At 46.0% G+C, this 15,675-nt stretch overlaps 1 protein-coding gene across 1 annotated transcript in view; it reads right to left on the bottom strand.

Moving 5' to 3' along the window:
- LOC144125625 (acetylcholine receptor subunit alpha-1-A-like) overlaps nt 1-15,675 on the bottom strand; it is a 141,398-nt gene that overhangs the window by 74,370 nt on the left and 51,353 nt on the right. The window contains exon 2 of the mRNA XM_077659193.1: nt 6,604-6,785. Coding sequence (XP_077515319.1) covers nt 6,604-6,785 — 182 coding nt within the window. The remainder of the gene's footprint in view (nt 1-6,603; nt 6,786-15,675) is intronic.

The raw sequence follows: 15,675 nt of genomic DNA, 5'->3' as shown, positions 1-15,675 counted from the left end.
GCTTCGCGGCTATGCGTTCTTGGTGTCCGCATGGTTTCGTTATGCGCCTCGACTTACAAGGTCGGAGCACCAGTGTATCTCCAAGTGCCTCTATAAGTGCTCCTCGGACGAAGTTCGTGCAACGGCATGCAACTCGGACAAGGAGAAAGAGCTGTGTGTAGCCCTATGTTCAACGCGCCTCCACGCTAGCAAACGCACCGCCCGGCGCGTTCGCATCGTCAACGTATCAAGACGCTGGGCTGCATAACCAGTCCTACAAGGACTAATATTACAGAATTTAAATATGCGCGCACCTACCAGTCGCCACACGCCAGTCGTGACGGTGGCTCGGCGGTGACAGCGACGCTGCCGACTCCTGGGCGCTATGAATTTAGACCCGCTGCCTCAGCCATCAAAAGCATCCCACGCTGTGTAGGGTTGGGGTTGCCGAATGCAGGCAGCAGCTCTTTGCGAGAACTTCGTTGTCGGAATCGGGTTCCATCGTAACGTTGGTGCAAACGCAAACGAAGCGAGGACGGCTGATAGAGGGTTTCAATGTCCGGCCGGCAATAGTTTTCATTTCGGCTGCTCCTGGGCGGGAGCACGCGCTTGTGACCAGCAATCACGGAGTCCTCGCTTCAGTTTCCGCCGCTTTATTTCATTGTTCTCATATTTCGTCACCAGGGAGTCAAAAGTTTGAATCGTAACGCGACAGCGGTAATGAGCTCGTGCCGCAGAAAGGCAGGTGTCGGCGTTGTCGGCGTCGTAACACGAAAACCTCGGAATAGAGAGACGGGGAATCGAAACAAGGTCTTTCAGATAGCGAGGCGAGCACGCGCAAAACACGCTATGGATGCTCGTTGGTTCGAATTGAATAAAAGTGGACATAGTGAATGCGTCGTGGTATTTGACATTGTGAAGTGCCCTTGTGTACTGATGCCTACATGAGTAATTTTGAGTGTCCGAATTTTGAAACGGGGCCCGATAACAATCGCGTTCTACTCTATAGAGCATTTAAACTGACTTCCATGATGGATAGATGGATGGATAGAAGGTAGGAGCGTCCCTTTTGAAACGGGGTGGTGGCAGTTGCCACCATGCTAATCTTTTTTTATTTATTTTTGTTTAACCGAGTTAAGTTACTAAAATTCGCTATTTTCTTTAAATACGTCTTCCTAGACTTCTACCCTTGTGTCACCTCTCTACTTTTGAGCCACCAATCTTCCAATCGCTTTTTCCTAATTTCCACCGCAGATTTATTTGCATGACCAGTGTTAGCTCTAAACCCCAGGGTTTCAGGAATAGTGACTGTGCCTTCATCGACATCGGAATGGACACAATCACCTTTGAGTATGAGGTGCTCAACTAATTCTACAGATTTACCACTCACAGTACATGTGTCATCTTCTTCGTTAAATTTCTTTTTGTAGCTGCGTGTTCTAAGACACCCTGACCTAGCTTCAAAGAGTAGGGTACTTACTGCCTCTTGAGTTATCATAGAACGCTTCCTTCCTGATCTGCCTTTTTCATTATCGATATAGTGCTACACTATGCTTCTTTTCCATTGAATTAATCGAATTTTTACCTTCAGCGTTATTAACCTGTTTTTTTTTTCGGCATTGTAAGTCAACGCTCTTTCTGTATAATTATTTAAATACCTTAGCTGCCCACCTGTTATCGCCCAATTTCCTCAGGCGTTCTTCATATAGTATTTTACTCTGAGCTGCCCGTGCTTCGAACGATGCCCAGCTCATGTCCACCTGTACTGCCTCGTTTGTGGTTTTAATTCCCGTGGGAACCTTGCGCTAATCTTCCAACAGCCCTCTGATTTACTTCTAATCGCGACTGAACTGCTGCCCTTAAGTACAGAACCGCATTCCCGAAAGTAAGCCGCCGGCACCATTTTTCCTTTCCATGCATATTAAGAGGCGCAAACTGATTAGACTTCGGTGCAGAAATGCAATGCTATAGTCGTGAAGCCGATCCGTCGCCAAACTGTCTATCTCTTTCGCCCCTGTATCTGACCGCAGTAAACTTGTGGAAACCTATGCCGCTGCCTTCTTCCTGCCTTGCGGCTCAACTACCCGATCTACAGTTTATCGGCTTGCCGCAAATTATGTTCAAAAACCCGCAAAACCTTGCACACCGATTGCGGATGGTCCCGTATTTTGCCTACGCAATGAAAGTCACTGCTGATGCCAGCACCGCTCGCATCTCCCTGACGTCACGGCCAGACGCTTGTGTATAGAAATACCGCCGCCAAGACCGGTGTCTCTATTTAGAAAAAAAATCCCATAACCAGGGATTCGAAGAATATCAGGATCACTTGTAGACCACGTTTCTCTAATCAAGATGGGGTCAATAGACACTGTTGGTGGAAAGTCTCAAAATATGCTTTCTTGCATATGAAAGATCGACAATTAACATGAAGACATTTGAATGAACGCAACTTTACGCGTTTACATGTGTCTCCAGTCTATTTTTTTTATTCCCGTTTCTGTATTCTTATTTCTTTCCATATAAGTCATGAGTGCTCCACTTTATATCAGCGGCTGACTCCTTGGCCTCCACCGTCGCGTCTGCTTTCCTGTCCTGCTGAGCGGCCCGCTTTGACCGTCCATTATCACGTACCGTACCGTGGTCACCAGTTCGAGTCGTCCCCCTTCGCCGAACTCCTTCGCTTTCTCGGCACGACTCGCCTGCGCGCCACCGCCTGCCACCCCTAGACCGATGGCCGGGTCGAACGGTTTCACCGCCACCTCAAGGAGGCCCTCACCGCCCATGAGTCGCCAACGCCGTGGGCTCAGTGCTTGTATATCGCCTGAAGGCACAGTATACGCTGCGCCTTCAAATAAGACTTCTGCTGTTCCACGGCTGAACATGTTCATGGCACTTCCTTACTCCTCCCGACTGACTTCTTCGACCCTTCACCCTACCCTCCCCGCCCAACCGACTGTATGCAGCTTCTTCGCGAATTATTCCGCAACCATCGCCCTCGACCGCCGCACCTTGGGCCCCCTCGTCAAACTTTCATCTCCTCGGAACTCAGGACGGCTACCCATGTTTTTGTGCCGCACGACTGCCACCGCGCCGCACTCTTCAGCCGCAATACCGCGAGCCGTTCCGTGTTCTGGATCGGCGTCCCCACTCACACATCATAGATATGGACGGTTCGCCCGATACTATTGCTTTGGAACGGCTCAAGCCCTCCTCAACGACAACGTCTCTCTTTCCACCACCACTGGTCTGTACGCCACTACCTTGGCACCACGGTGCACTTCTCACTATCTGCAGGTATAGGCTTAGCGCGAGGCAAACGAGGACAATTGAGAGAGGGACACAGAACAAACGAACGCTCGTCCTGTGTCCCTCTTTTGTCCTCGTTTGTCTTGCACTAAGCCTATCTGCAAATCATGGATCACCAACTGGCCCAAAACTCCAATTTGCTAAAGTTCATACCTCTCACTCCTCGCTTGGGGTGGAACCCTGTAACAGCGCCCTCTCTGGATGATTGGAGCGGCCGAAAAAGATGAAGTGATACGAGCCGCGTGCTAGAGCGCTCGGGCTCCGAGATGGTACTCGGACGATGACGAGGGATTAAAAAAACTTGTTCTTGAGTCTACAACTGACTGGTTCGGGTCCTTCCTTCCGACGGCGCTCTACAAGGTGCTGATTTCAAGTTCCTCGATCCCTAAAACTTGTCCAAAATTTGTGGTTGCAAATGTTGTGTTTATTGTCCTCTGTTTTTGAGAAATGTAAATTTAATGCAGACGTCTTTGTGAACTTTGTTTATTACTTTACACAGACATCTTCAGTTTCTTTTTAATTGAATAACCTTCACATGTCATAGTTAAGAAGCCATTTAAATGCTGCTGGTGTTAATATTTCAGTTATGCGTGTGGCTTAGTAACTGACATACTTGTCATAATCCAGTGCTGTTTGTAACGGCGCTCTGTGTAATTCAATGTTATCGATTCAGTGTTATCGTTCCAGTGGAACGAACGGACTTTGCATGCACAAGTGAAACTGTGAACACAGCGTTTTGAGCACATGCTAGTTGCAATCCTTTTGTAAAGTGCTTTAAGAGTGGAGTGACAAAGTAGTGGCCAACAATATTACAGCATAACTTTGCACTATCTACGTAAAATCTAAGAACTTTGTATTTGCTCTAAAATGAAACCACTGAGCACAAGCTATAACCCAAGTTTTTTTGTGACCCTTAATGTGAATCCTTTCGTTCTTATATTGCGATTTTGAGGACTCGTAGACTGGATGAAAATGGCACTCGGAAGATATTTTAAAAGTGCGAGTGGACCACGGCATCCGAAATTTTCTTTAAAAAGCTCCATTAACAACTGCAAATACATCTGGCAGAAATGAACAGATTTTAAACATACAATATACAAGAGTATTATTTTAAAAAATCCTAATGGCAGAGAGATAGCAAACGATATTTGCCTAATGCGGAGCTGCCCGCAGGTGGCTTTCTTGTGCACTGTTTAGGATCCTTAACTACAGGGATTCGGTGTTTGAACCAAAGTGAAGAGACAGTAAAGGTCTATGAGAGGAAGCAAAAAGAATGTGTTGCAGGAATTTAGTATGTAGATCAGTTACGACGGTCTTGTTTTCGCTTTCTGTGCTCGCCGTCTCTCCAACTTCGCTTTTCTTCTCCCGTTGCGGGCCACCCCGTCAAGAAGCGTTCCGCTGGCGCCGGAGCCATGGTTCGTGTATTTCTTACAGCAGTGCCGTATGCACAGTGGAGTCAGATCAAAGATGTTTCCTTGCCGCCGTTGGTCTCGTTTTGTTTTCCCCGAATACGGCAGTTCGCTGTGACGTGGCTGCGGCGTCGTGTGCGTGCATCGCCACGCTCTTGCCACGCAGGCGTCCAGGACAAGGAGGTGACGAAAACGGTCTGATGCACTTTTCTATCCAGCGTTTTCGGCCTGTTCCTTACAGTACTACTGCGTAATGATATGGACATAACGGTGCTGGTTGGTGCATCCCACCTTTGAGGTTCGATTGGGCTTTGTTCTTGATTACAAAGCGCATTAGAACCTAACTGGTTGCCATATAACAAACTGCCCCGTTCCGCCTATATCGTTAGCAGTTGATGTAGAGTTGTAAGAAACAGCGAAAGTTCCATGCAGAAAAGCGGACCGCCGTTCTCACCTCCACCCGCCACGGTGGCTCAGTGGTTAGGGCGCTCGGCTACTGATCCTGAGTTCCCGGGTTCGAACCCGATCGCGGCGGCTGCGTTTCAATGGAGGCGGAATGCTAAGGCGCCCGTGTGCTGTGCGATATCAGTGCACGTTAACGATCCCCAGGTGGTCGAAATTATTCCAGGGCCCTCCACTACGGCACCTCTTTCTTCTTTCACTCCCTCTTTTATTCCTTCCCTTACGGCGCGGTTGAGGTGTCCAACGATATATGAGACAGATACTGCGCCATTTCCTTTCCCCAGAAAAAAAAATTATTATTATTCTAACCTGCTCCTACTGGATAACAGTTTAGTACTGTGCGAATGAGACAAGACATGAGAACAGGAACCAAAACGATCACCGGCGCAGGTCATTTTTGTTCTAGTTCTCCTGTCGTGTCTCATTCGCGCAGTACCAACCTTTATTCTGCAATGAGCCAACCAGCCCGCAATGTCGTTCTACTTCCTCCTGGATGCCGGCGTTGCGAAATCTTGGCGCCACGCATTCGCACGACGCCGCAGCCACGGCTCAGCGTATTGCCTCGCTCGACGGACACGATACGAGACCCGTAGCAGCGATGCGCTCTTAGTAATTACAATGCGCAGTCGAACCGCAAATACAGCGTTAAAATCTGCTCCTTTTGTCTGCCTCAAGTACTCCGTATTTTTTGGTGTGGAACTCTAAACGAAATCTAACGAAGTATTTCAGACCTTGATTATGGGAGGACGCTATATAGGACAAGCCATTTTACATCTATCTTCGTTGATTTTGTGTTTAGTGTGAAGGGTGGCTGACACGTGGACGCCGAATTGTCGGACAACACCGGCAGTCGTTGGGGAGACGGGGACCACCGTGTGGCCGGCGGTCGTCAGAAGGTATGCAAACCGAAGAGCTTCCCTCGACGGGTCACCGACCCTTCTCAAAACCGCCGGCAGCAGCGGGGCGCCACAAAGACCCCCTCCCCCCCGAAGAGGATATTGCAAGATAGTGATCTTTCCGGCTTTCTGCAAGGTCCTAAGCGTGGCAACAGCGAGAGATCAGAACTTAATGTGCATGCTCTATAAGAAGGCGCCGGATTGACCGGTAATCGATTACGACTCAGCAATCGTGGGTAATCGTGTCCCCACAGCCTCAGTTTAAAACGTGGCCCGCTGGTGACTCACGCCGCAGTGAACGTGTCAAGAAAAACGTCGCCAGCGTGTATATATATATATATATATATATATATATATATATATATATATATATATATATATATATAAATGGGGTTTTGGTTGAACTCTGCGCTCGCCTTACTTTTGCATCATACATACGTTGGCGCGTCCAAAACGTAGCGCTGAGACCGCAAAAACAGCAACGGACATCGAAAGAGAGCTTTGGGGAAACGCAACGCTAAGTGTAATGCAAGGGAGCAAGGCGTACTGACCAGGTCGAATATCTGCGTGAGCGTGATGCCCAGCCGGATGACGACGGGATCCGAGGAGTTCTTCACGGGCCTCACGCTGGCGTCGTAGTGGCGCAGCAGCCAGTCCATGAGCCGCTTCTCCTGGCTGGGCCACGAGGAGCCGTTCTCGCCGACGGCCGCCGGCAGCGAGGCCTCGTCCGCCTCTGCGCGCGAGGAAAACAGGCACAGATCGGTTGAGCAGCAGTGAGTCGCAAAATCCTGATTGCGGACGCCCTTTAGTGCGTCAAACAAGCGACGTAATCAAGCATAACAAACATTTTATTGACCCTTTAATATATAAGAGAAGTTCCGTCATGTCCTTAATGAATTCCAGCACTTTTGCTCTTTTGCTGGCCGTTGGCATGACGCGCCAAGAATTCGTAATATATTATTGCTATTTTAAAACACGTAAGAGCGATTATTATTGATATTATTGCTACTACTATTATCATTATTAGCTAGCGCAGCTGCTGCCACTTTTCCGGCACACAAATGTACGCAATGCTTTGCTCATCTCGACTTGTGAGCTTTTCTTTAGTGCAGAAGGAAAATATTATTAAAATACATTTTTTTCGCAGTCTCTACTGCGCCAGTTGTGTTTTTCGTTGCTCAAATTTTTCATCAAAACTTCCGCTTAGTTTGCACAACATAAAACTTCAATAACTGATTTAAACTAATCATAAGGTTAGCAGCAAGTAAAGGCCGTCCGTGCTTACCTCTAAGCGACTGCAGACTACTGGTAACGTACCCAGAAATTGTGGACAAACGCATTTTTTCAACGGGATGTTGCTTATGAACGCCATTTTTCCACGTGTCGTAAGACTGCATTTTAACATTCAATATATCCTCAGATCCTTCCACGGGACGCTTGTAGTTTCATGCTACTGTCAAAAACGATCCTCATTCGTTTTCTATGGCAGTCCTAACTGCGAGCGCAGGACAGACTTTAAAATCAAAACTTTGCTGCGCATCGGAATGTTATAGCTACCATTCCCATCCTTATGTTCACAATACTATCCTAGAATATTCCACTGTTGAGGGACGGAGGGGAGATTGTACTAGAAAAACTACCCACCCTCTATACGAAATGCCTTATCACCTCGAGCGTGCAAGAAGCTTGGAAGAACGCTAACATCATCTTAACCCATAGAAAAGAAGTCATCAAGGACTTGAAAAATCACAGACCGATCAGCTTATTGTCGGTTGCCTAAACGATTTTAGTAAGGTAATCGCTAGTGCAGTCAGGACAGCCGTATCCTTCAATCAACCAAATGATCAGACAGGCTTTCCTAAAGGGTACTCGACAATAGACCGTATCATACTACCAGTCAGGTGATAGAGAAATGCGCATAGTATAATCAAACCCCTAATATAACATTTACAGATTACGAGAAGGCATTTGACTCAGTCGAAACTTCACCAGTCAAGCAGGCGTTGCGGAATCAGGTTGTAAGCGAGTCTTATGGAAAAATTCTGCAAGATATCTATAGCGGGTGCACAGCCACCATACTCCTCCATGCAGTCAGCAATAAAATTCCAATAAGAAAGAGTGTCAGGCAGGGAGACACGATCTCGCCAAAGCTATTCACCGCCTGTTTACAGGAGGTGGTCCGATGCCTGGATTGGGAACAGTTGGGGTCAAGGTTTAATGGAGAATACCTAAGTAATTTGTGATTCGATGATGACATTGCCTTGCTATGTCACTCAGGAGATGAACTGCAAAACATGATCAATGAGTTGACAGGCAGAGCAGAACGGTGGGTCTAAAAATTGATATGCAGAAAGCCAAAGTAATGTCCAAGTCTCGGAAGAGAACAGCAGTTTACAATTGGTAGGGAGGTGCTGCAAATGGTAAGAGAATGCGTCTGCTTAGGACAGGTAGTAACCGCACATCCGGATTGCGAGAGTACTAACACAGGCTTAGTGCTTAATATGTCGCTCTTTAATAAAGTGTTTTTGTTTCTTTTCTTCCCTGAAACTTAGGATTGCCATTTTAGTGGTTGCAGAGTATCTCGCAAATAGAATTTTTACACCTTCCAAATTTCCACTTAATAGCAGGCTTGCTTGAAGACGTAAGCTGAGTGTAGCGTGCTTAGCGTACGTTAATTCTGCTAACGTGGGCGCGGTCTACAGGCCGCCAAAGGCTGAAACTATGTATGTAGATCTTCTGTTTCATTACATGTATAGATACGTCAATGACTCTATAATTACATTAGCTGATGATTTGAACTGCGTGCTCGTTAACTGAAATACTTAAAGTTCAGCTGATGCAACAAGCAGTGCTATGGTTGATATTATGTTTACTTTGGAACTTGTACAAATTGTTAGTGAGCCTACTCGTGTGCAAGGAACGTGCAGTTCTATACTAGACTTTGTGTTTGGTAGTAACCTGTTTAGAACAGATGACTGTAAAGTGGAAGTGTCAAAAGGAATATCTGACCATAAAACGGTACTATGTGTAGCTGTACTTGCCAAACTTGGATCGTCGGCGGGGCCCGACGAAATATGTGCGCGAATTCAACATAGCGAACGATGTGGCTATTTTGACTTATATTATGCATGAATTCAATGATTTTTTTATATGTATGTGAATAGTTGTACTACTGTGCCGGATGACGCATGGATTTGCGTCTAGTTACCGGCCTATATACCTCGCGTGTAGCAGTAGCAAAATTCTTGAGCATATCTTATTAAATTGACAAGGGTAGAAGGCCGAGTCGGTAACGGTGATCCGTGATATGTGAGTGTAGCGCAAAACGGGACAAGGGACAAAGAAAGACGCACACAACACTGGCGCTGCGATAGCGCCTGTGTTGTGAAATTTTTCTGTGACGTTGCGCAGGAAACCGGCGATCAGAGTGAAAAACTGATACAATTTTCCTCGATTACTTGAAGTCTTTTGATCGGGTGGCACATTCCAAGCGGAACTTCAAAGTAAGCAAGATACTTGGCGATAGTTCCGTTACGAGGTGGATAGCCAGCTACTTATCGGAACGCCGACAATATGTGCAATACAATGACCATGCCTCTGATATTCTTCCGGTCATTTCTGGCGTGCCGCAGGGCTCTGTGCTAGCACCATTTTTATTTATCTCATACATAAACGACACAACATATCACGTGAATGTAAAGGTGCGTCTCTTCGCGGATGATTACGCGATATATAAAATAAACACTCAAGCAGACCAAGTAAGGTTAAGCACAGCTTTGGACAACGTCATAAATTGGGGCAATACACGGCACACGGTGATCAATATGGAAAACAACGGTAGTGATGTCCGTTACAAATAAGAAAACAAAAATTGGCGGTGGTTTAGCTCTGGTTAAACCTGGAGTGACGCGGTAGCTACAGCTAGCTGTGTGGAACTTGGTCACGTGACCAACCACGTGACGAACCGTGATCAGCCACGGCGCCGCGCCGCCGGCAGCTGCTCCCCACCACGTGACGAACCACGTGATAGCGGGGCGGCGCCACCACGCTGAAGGCTCGAAATGCTACTGTAATGTAGTTATCGCTACAATACTTAGATTCCTTTACGGTGCTGGCAATGGGGTTCTTAAAACAGTAACTGAAATGAAGCACCTTAGTGTGACTTTTCTGATGATCTCAGCTCCAGAGCCCAAGTACAAAATATTACCAAAAAAGCAATGAGCAGTTTACATTTCCTTAAACGCGCCTGTAACTGCCCCAGTGGGACCAACAGTGTGTTCAAAATAAAAAATAAAAACATGCCTACTATGTCCACAGCTAAATAGAGATATTGAAATAATACAGCTGCATTCGACAGCAGAAGCTATTTTTTCCTCGTGATACCTCGTAATACGCACTCAGAATAGCTTTATTCTGTTACTAAATAGGCGCACGAATAAGCACAAAATAAAAATATTATGAAGTTCTGGGACAGTGCTTTCGTTCAGGACAGGTTCACTTAGTGGAGTTGAAGGCTCTCGAAGGAAATCTTTCTCTTTAGAGCGCGTCCATTGCATCGTGTTTCTCTGTGTTTTATTAAACTCTCATTTGAGCTTCCCGTGTTGCCATGTGGCGTCAATTAATTCAGTGTGTCATTAACTGCCAAAAGGACCACAATAAAGAAAAAGTAAAAAATTTATAAATCCTAGCATTAACGATAGCGAGAGCGGGCGCTTTATTCGTATAATAAAGGACGCGCGGCGTCCCTCTTCACTCATGCCCATGAATTCCAACGTACTCTGAATGAAATTAGTCTGGTAAGTCCTACAATAGGGCTGATTTATATTTTCTCGGTAATGAAAAACGGCACTGTATTTGGCGCCACCAGTGTTGTGCAACCGGAGTGATGAACCAAACACAGGCATAGCTTAACCATGCGCCTTCATCTCTGTCAGGGCGCTTAATTATTGACCCGGTTCACGATTCTATGAGAGGGGAAATTAGATTTTAAGGCAGGGTAGACTGCGCTGAACGTTTTTTGAGCACATGTATCCATAGCTAAACGTGGCCGAGGCGCAAAGTTTGCGCAGTCTTTTCGTATGAGGCAGTTCGTGACGGAATTGCCTGGTTTTATTAATCAGTGTGATGAATAGCGAGCTATATCCGAGCAATGCTTCTTGGTTTTGTTGCACGTAGTTGATGTTGTTGCTTTCAATAGACCGAACTAATTACAAAGTATTTATTCATACATCTATTTTCCTGAGGCATTAAAAAAGAAGTAGCTGAATGAAAAAGATGGATTCAGTGAGGCGCAGGAGCGAAACATAACCAGAAAGAATACATTTAGTCGATAAAACTGCACAGAACTCGTACTTGTTGATCAAGCACATGCTGTTTTAGGCGTTATGTCCCATTTCTCGCTTCTGTTAACCGTAGTTATATACGGAGTGAAACATGCAACAGGAAGAAGTGCTCTTTTAAACGAGGAAAAATAATAGTGTGCCAGATTACAGCTGTGTGGTGTTTGTGAGATAAGTCTGAGGTATAATGTGCTTCGTGGGCAGATATGTCCAGGGACAAACAGCTGCTACATTTTCACTCTTTATAAATTCATATTTTGTTTCTAACTTATTTTATCGGTCACCTTGTCAACAAAAGGCAAATATAGTCTTGCGCTTGCGTTGTACTTACGATATGTGGATGCCATCACTGTGCGGATGTTAACATCTGGCTCCACGTAAGAGCAGCCAGCCATATGTCTAAATAAAAATGTCTCAATGTAAAAGAATTACGCGACATTATTTATTTAAAAATACTGCCAATCCGAATCGGGATCACTATAGTGTTCATGAAGCTCCCAGTGGTGTTGCAGTAAGGAGGAACGCAAGATCATACATACACTTAAAAAAATTAATGATATATGCTAAGCTCACTGCTACACTGTACTAATTACGGCTTACTATGTGGCCGCCATATTCAGGTGAGGATTCTGCTCCTTAAGCGGTCGTGCCGCGAAGCTCATGTATCTAACACGGCTATATATCTCTGCGTTACCAATGTGCCATTGCGCATACCGGAGAGAATAAAATGCTCAAACAACCCGCTTTGCTTTCCGATAGAATTCGGACGCGTACTGAGAAACTACCTCAGTTAATTGAGAATACGGCAGAGCTTTGCATCCCGATCAAAAATTTCATCACATCGTTACCGTTTAATGGGTTGCTTATCGGTTCTACTGCCCGCTACTAGTGCACATCTATGATGCCCATACGCAGTTCATTACTGGTAGAGCCAAAAACGTTAAGCTAAAATGTTTTTACGAGTAGAGCTATCAATTCACGCTTGTGCAGTAGTCAGACCATAGACGAAAAAAAAAAACAGTGCCCAAGCCCTGCCAGGGATTTGAACCCGGGACATGTCGCACCCAAAATCAGAGACCTGCCCCTCGACCAACAAGCTGGCTGACCGCACAAGCTTCGCCGCGTCTTCCGTCGCATTCCTGTGGCGTGCAGCAGAGTCTTGGGAAGTGCGTGCAGATGGGAAAGCCAGTTGGTCCTCGCGAAACGCTTCTTTTCACAATCATCTTGAAAGCCGGGGGAAGGGATCCTTAGAGCGCCGACTGCGCAAGATTCTCGAAGCGAGTGTTTACACAAGAAGGATGTCACGTATTGTTTTCTCAGCGCCGGGACGGCGTAGGCGTCGGTCTTTTTTTTTTCTTTGGCGGTTGTAAAGAACGTCGAATAAGAAAACAAGCCCGCCCACTTTTTTCATTTTAGGAAATAGAAGCGCTCTGTATTGCTTCATTGTGGGAATGAACGATCGTGGTGTCGACGCTGCCCTTTTCGTACTTGCTATACACACGGAGATCGCTTAAGCAGCAAACCATAAGGACATTTTGGCGCAGTAAACTTTTTATTTTTGCCATTTTTGTGACAGACGCAGCTCAAATTAAGTGCTTCAAACGCATTTCGACGGCGTCTTGCGCAGCTGCAGTTTAGCCGCTTTGGAGGTGCGAGTCTGAAGGCTTGCAGGGTCAGCGATGAATTCGGAACGACCTAGTTCCTCTCTCACCATCAGCCTGACTACGCCTACTGCAGGCCAAATGCCTCTCCCATGTCTCTCCAATTAACTCTGTCCTTTGCCAGCTGCGCCCACCGTATCCCCGCAAACTTCCTAATCTCATCCGCCCAACTAACTTTCTGGCGCCACCTGCTACGCTTGCCTTATCTTGGAGTCCACTCCGTTACCCTTAAGGACCAGTGGTTATCTTGCCTTCGCATTACATGCCCTGCCCAAGCCCATTTCTTCCTGTTGATTTCGACTAGGATGTCATTAACCCGCGTTTGTTCCCTCACCCATTCTGCCCGCTTCCGGTCTCTTAACGTTACACCTATCATTTTCCTGTCCATAGCTCGCTGCGTTGTCCTTGACTTTAGCTTGACCCTTTTCGTTAGCCTCCACGTTTCTCCCCCGTAGGTGAGTACTGGTAAGATACAGCAGTTGTATGCTTTTCTCTTGAGGGATATGGGTAACCTGCCATTCATGGTCTGAGAGAACCTGCCATATGCGCTCCACCTCATTCTTATTCTTCTAGTCATTTCCCTCTCATGATCCGGATCAGCGGTCACTACCTGCCCTAAGTATAGACGTATCCTTTTACTGCTTCCAGCCCCTCGCTACCAATTGTGGACTGCTGTTCCTTTTCTAGACATTCGAACATTACTTTTTCTGCATGCTAATTTTTAGACCCACCGTTCTGCTCTACCTGTCTAACTCATTGATCATGATTTGCAATTCATCTCCTGAGTGACTCAGCCAGGCAATGTCATCAGCGAATCGCAGATTATTTAGGTATTTATTAGCTATTATCCCTAACTGTTCCCAATTCAGGCCTCGGAAAGGCTTTGGAATACCTCCTGTAAACAGGCGGTGAATAGCATTAGCGCGATCTTGTCTCTATGCATGCCTGACGTCCTTCCTTATTAGAATTATATTGCTCACTTTATGGAGGACTATATGGTAGCTGTGCAGCTGCTATATATTTCTTCTAGTATTTTGACATAAGGCTCTTGTACGATTCCGCAATGGCTGCATGACTGCCGAGTCAAATGCTTTCTCGTAATCAGTAAAGGAAATATAAGGGGTTGGTTATATTCTGCGCATTTCTCTATCAACTGATTTATCGTGTCAATATTATTTACTGAGGAATATCTTTTGAAAAAGCTTTCCTGGTTTCTTGGTTGAGGCCAACGGTTTTTCTGACCCTATTCGCGATTACCTTAGTAAATACCTTGTAGGCAACGGACAGCAAGCTGATCTGTCTGTAATTTTCCAAGTCCTTGGCGTCTCCTTTCTTATGAATTAAGATTATGTTCTTCCAAGCTTCTGGTACGCTTGAGGTCATAAGGCATTGCCTATACAGGGTGGCTAGTTTTTCTAGCACAATCTCCCCTTCCTCCTTCAACAGATCTGCTGTTACCTGATCCTCACTAGCTGCTTTTTTCCTTTGCATTGCTCCTAAGGCTTTCTTGACTTCCTCTTTTTTTACTGACGTGATGACGCATTGCTGTTCGCTACTCTCTCTCTCTCTATTTCTCCCTCTCATTAACGTTCTGATAGCACTGGCTACTGTATAGATTTGTGTAGAACTCTTCGGCTACTCTATCTCATTCATATTGCTAATGACATTGCCCCACTTGTCTCTTAACGCGTACATCTGGTTTTTAGCTATGCCCAGTTTCCTCTTCACTGCTTTTAGGCTACCTCCGTTCTTTAGAGCACGCTCGATTCACTCCATATTAAACTTCGTATGTCGGCTACCCTTGAGATTATGTATTAACTTCGATAGCTCTGCTAGTTCTATTTTGTCTGGAGGGTTATACGCCTTCATGCTTTGGCGTTTCTTAATCAGGTCTTTTTTTCCTCCGGAGATAGCTTGCCGGTATCGTGTCGGACCGTCATACCGCGTATTTTTAGGGCCCGCTTAATAACGATAGCAGTGAGATTATTTAAGGTCGCCTTCCACAGTTAAACTTTTGTAAAGCCGAATATCTGTTCTGTAGCGAAATCTTGAATTTCTCTATTTACCCTCTCACCGGTAACTCGTTAATGGGCTTCCACTTCACTTGTTTCTTCCGTTCCCTCTTCAAGTCTAAGCTAATTCGATACCTTACCGTTCTGTGGTCGCTACAACGCACCTTTCCGAGGACGTCCACATTCTGAACGATGCCAGGAAGAGCGCATAGTATGAAGTTTATTTGATTTTTAGTCTCACCAATGTGGCTCTTCCAGGTCCACTTCCTGTTCTCTCGTTTGCGGAAGAAGGCATTCATGATCCGTAAATTATTTCTGTCTGCGAAGTCTACTAATAACTCTCCCTGCTATTTCTGGAACCTATCCCATAGACGCCTACCGCCTGGTTGCCAACCTGCTGCTTTCCAGCTTCGCATTGAAGTCGCCCATCAGTACAGTGTACTGTGATTTTACTTCGCTCATTGCCGATTACTCGTCTTCATAGAGGCTTTCAACAACCTGGTCATCATGGCTGGATGTAGGCACGTAGGCCTGCACCACCTTCTTCTTGTACCTCCTATTGAGCCTAATTACGATAGCTGCCACATTCCCGCTAGTATTGTAGAACTCCA

This window comes from Amblyomma americanum, chromosome 3 (assembly GCF_052857255.1).
Source record: "Amblyomma americanum isolate KBUSLIRL-KWMA chromosome 3, ASM5285725v1, whole genome shotgun sequence".
NCBI classification, from domain to species: domain Eukaryota; kingdom Metazoa; phylum Arthropoda; class Arachnida; order Ixodida; family Ixodidae; genus Amblyomma; species Amblyomma americanum.
This window is presented reverse-complemented; position numbering and strand designations above follow the sequence as displayed.